At 39.8% G+C, this 3,786-nt stretch overlaps 1 protein-coding gene across 1 annotated transcript; it reads right to left on the bottom strand.

The window, feature by feature from the left end:
- Nucleotides 1-1,250: 1,250 nt before the first annotated feature.
- Nucleotides 1,251-3,532, bottom strand: LOC148722320 (ankyrin repeat and BTB/POZ domain-containing protein 2-like). Its single transcript, XM_088736325.1, has 3 exons — nt 3,236-3,532; nt 2,529-2,645; nt 1,251-2,002 (listed from the first exon to the last, which is right to left on the bottom strand). The coding sequence occupies exons 1-3, from the start codon at nt 3,323-3,325 to the stop codon at nt 1,913-1,915; spliced, it is 297 nt and encodes a 98-aa protein (XP_088592451.1). The 5' UTR covers nt 3,326-3,532; the 3' UTR covers nt 1,251-1,912.
- Nucleotides 3,533-3,786: the final 254 nt, after the last annotated feature.

Here is a 3,786-nt window from a genome sequence, read left to right as displayed (position 1 = left end):
TCTACCCACCTGATACCAACCCAGGCTTACGCTTGGTAGAAGGGTGTTCATTCTACCAAGAAGCTCTGATAAACGACACACAAGGGATTCTATCCAAATACAACAACGGAACCATTAAACACCGTTTCAAACCACACACGAGGTAAGACCAGATCGCAAATGATTTATTTCTCACTTTACGCTCAGTTATTTCAAACTTGCTGTTTCTGCAAGGTACAAAAAAAATTTAAAAATTGTGATAGAAAGCTTTGTGTTCAAGTACATTACTTTCGACGTGGTTTGTTCGGCTGAAACTGTACTCATAACTTATATCAATGCGCTTCTTTTATGTTTTTCTCATTTCCAGCACCCCGCTGGCTGATTTATACAGCTTATCTTATTTATGGATTTCTGGTGTGTCATTTGGTGCAGCATTCATTGTTGGATTGATCGCGAGTTTTGCCCTTGGTAATTACAATTAAATTTCTTTGGCCTTAAGATATCGTTCATAGAGCGGTAACCAATATACAACTGTGGTGGCTAACCTATATCACTTTGCGTTTCACTCGGAGTTCTCTTTGTTTCACTTAGAAACTGAAGGAGACAGGCGTAAGCAAGTGGATTCCAAGTTGCTATTCCCAACAAAAGCTTGGTTGAGGGGCTTTCTGCCTGGTAACAAATTCACATGGGAAGAAGAAGAAGAAATGGCGTATCTTAGCAATGAAAAAGAGGTCCAAAAGAAGGTAAAGTTGTATTTCCTTCTTCAAAGAAGTGTATGTCTTTAGTCATTGCTATTTAAATTTCAAAAACTGCATTTCAGAGGTCCAAACCAGTAACAGTTCCAATTATTTTTTGGATAAATACTTAAGTCAAAAGCTTTAGACCCTGATTACAGATCTTTGCCAACGGCCTCAGCTAAGGAAGTCAAAGACACCAGTGACCAAAATCGTATCGGAGTGTAAAATTAATCTTCTGATTTACGATTTAGTTAACATTTCTTCTGTTGTGACCTTGTCTCTAACTTTGTTTGTTTCAGAACCAAGAGAACGATCTCGTGAAAGATGAGGATACTAAATTGTAGTTAGACGTGATCATATGATAGTTGCGTCAAAAGATGATCAGGTCAAGCCAGTAATATCCATGTAGTTCTCGCAATATTGTATTTAGCCCATCGCAGCTGAAAAAGTGGACATTCAATGGCCATTTTGAGCAGTGGCAACATTAATAGAAAACCAGTAACGGATGTTAAGTTAAAGAAACATATCGATACCTTGAAATTATTAACCCTTTTTATGCTGAGAATTTTAACAAAAGCCACCAAATCGGCAGAAAGCAACCTTACGTAGTTTTGCCAGTTTCTTTTGGAAAAAATTAAAATAAAGCATGACGTATTTTTCAGGCTCGTATTAATTGAGTTGAATTGTCAGTGTACATATGGGCATGCCCATCCTTTCTTCTTAAGTAACGTACCACTGGGTAGTTTGAGATTCCTTTCATGAAATTACTTCTTCATTAAACCTTTTCAACCCCCCCTCCCCACTCCCCACCGCCGCCAATCCGTATCCACCCATTAACTTTCTCCCTCCCAGACATTTAAAGGACAAATAAAGTTCGGTAGTGTGCGCAAAACGTTGCAATAAAATTTCTTTTTATGACAGAGTACTTCTTCATCGAAACTTTTCAACCCCATCCCCCGCCCCTCCAATCCGTATCCATCCATTAACGTTCTCCTTCCCAGACATTTAGAGGACAAACGAAGTTCGGTAGTGTGCACAGGACGTTGCAATAGAAGTTCTCTATCATAGGAATGTCTCTAAAAGATGGGCGGTGGTTCCTCTGTGGTCTCTTTTAATGGCACGTCTTCAAAAGACGGGTGTTGGTCAGTCTGTGGGTGTGGGTATCCTATCGCAATCAGTTCACCTTCGAAAGCAACTCAAAACCTGACGGGTGACATCCCGGGTGGTTTGGCTGTACTGTTACCTTTGATTCGTTCAATCAAGGAAGACTTCAAGGCTTGTAAAAGCTATGAAAAAAAAAGGCCAGATTAACGACACGCCAAAAGAGGACCCACAGACTAGTATCGAAGTGATATTGAGAAGGTTACATTGGCGGCGTGGCCGGGTGGTTAGGGTGCTGGACATGTAATCCGGTGTCCCGGTTCAAGTCCTCCACCCTAAATCCACTCACCTCCACCCAAAATCCACTCACTGGATTTGTTCTCGGTTGCCCCTGGTTCAACTCCTCGGCTGCGCTCTGCAAATAGCTCATTGGTCTGCATCCTGCCAGTGGGGATTTTTAAGCATTTAGTTAGTTTACATTGTGGCCGAAAAGCCCCCAAGGGGAGCTTCGATTTACGTAGTTATTTATTTAATTTTGTTGTTACAGAACCACAACCATTCTCTTTAACAGGAAAAGTCTACACGCTCATTTGTCCTAATATTAAAAATATTATTAATAACCTGTAATTTCAAAAAGGATACACATAATAACACACAGTAACCAAGCTACTAACCAGTCCCCAGCTCTACTTCACTTCACATCACAGTTACCTCTTTGCTATTGTTGTTGAACAAAGTTTCCCTAAAATTCTTCACCTCCATCATGGCTGCAAGGTTTTTCAGGATGAACCCTTCGCAATATCTGAACAGCTCTTTTGCCTCACACAACTGAAAATTTAAGCAAGAATTCCAATAAATCCATCAGAATTATATCATTACTAGGGCGTTGGCTATCTATGGTAATCCCTGAGAGTTCTGAACTAAATATTCCAGCTCGCGACCCTTCTTTCAGGAAGGCAATAATTCTGTTGGAAAGCTATTTTGAGTCCCTCCTGTTACCTCTCAGTCTTAAGTTTGCCTTTGAACACTTTTCGAATACACGTCGCAGAACTAAAACCAAGGTCATCACAATGGGAAATCAACACAAAGAAATATGATTGGCTAATAAGAAATCAAAGAATAAAAATAAACAAAGGCAAACTGCATAAAGTGTGGAAAAAACCGGGTGACAAAGTCGCGTTGGATTTTAGTTTGCGTCTGTTTGGCTGAGAGGGTGGTGCGATTTCTCTGGAGACTCAACCAAAAATTGCCCTGCGTTTCAAGTGTCTAATACCATGCTATACGGATGGGGTGGGTTGGTATCTGAATTTGAGAAATGGGGCGCCCTTTGGATTATGGTTGACGCAACTGCAAGCAGAAATAAATGGAAAGACGAAAAATCAAACTCTAAAGAAAAGATAGATTTACGTTATACTTACTCTTGCGAAAACGTTTGTGTCGACAACGTTTTCACAGTCAAGGTGTTTAGCGGCAGAATGCTCACAGTGACGTTTTAATGAGTCCAACATGAAGTATTGAGAAGCCTGTAACAACTATGGGCGAAACAAAGAGAAAATAACATGTTAAGAAATATCCAAACCAAAAAAAAATGCGAGAAAAAAAATTACATACCTGCAGAATTTTATTTTGATGTATAGGATCGTCCACCGCTCCGCTGTATAAAAACTGAATCACGAGCTTAAGAAAGAAAACGTTACCATTGTCACCACTGAAGTAAAATACATAAACATAAATAGGTTTTAAGCTGCTTCCTCTATGTGGTAGGCAAAATTATTAACTTTCCCTCCAGCCAGAAAAACAAAATTTAAACAATGACATCAAAACTAAAACATCCAAAAAATATTTCGTCAAGTTTATCCTTCAAAGATCACCGCTCGCTTTGGCTGGTAGGGAAAGGATGGTGAGTTAGAGTCCTACTGCAGCACGGAAAAGAATGAAGATCCTTAAGACTCGAACCCAGGACTCTTAG

The sequence above is a fragment of the Stylophora pistillata genome, chromosome 10 (assembly GCF_964205215.1).
Source record: "Stylophora pistillata chromosome 10, jaStyPist1.2, whole genome shotgun sequence".
Classification (NCBI taxonomy): domain Eukaryota; kingdom Metazoa; phylum Cnidaria; class Anthozoa; order Scleractinia; family Pocilloporidae; genus Stylophora; species Stylophora pistillata.
The sequence above is the reverse complement of the archived record's forward strand: the minus strand, read 5'-3'. Positions and strand labels throughout refer to the sequence as shown.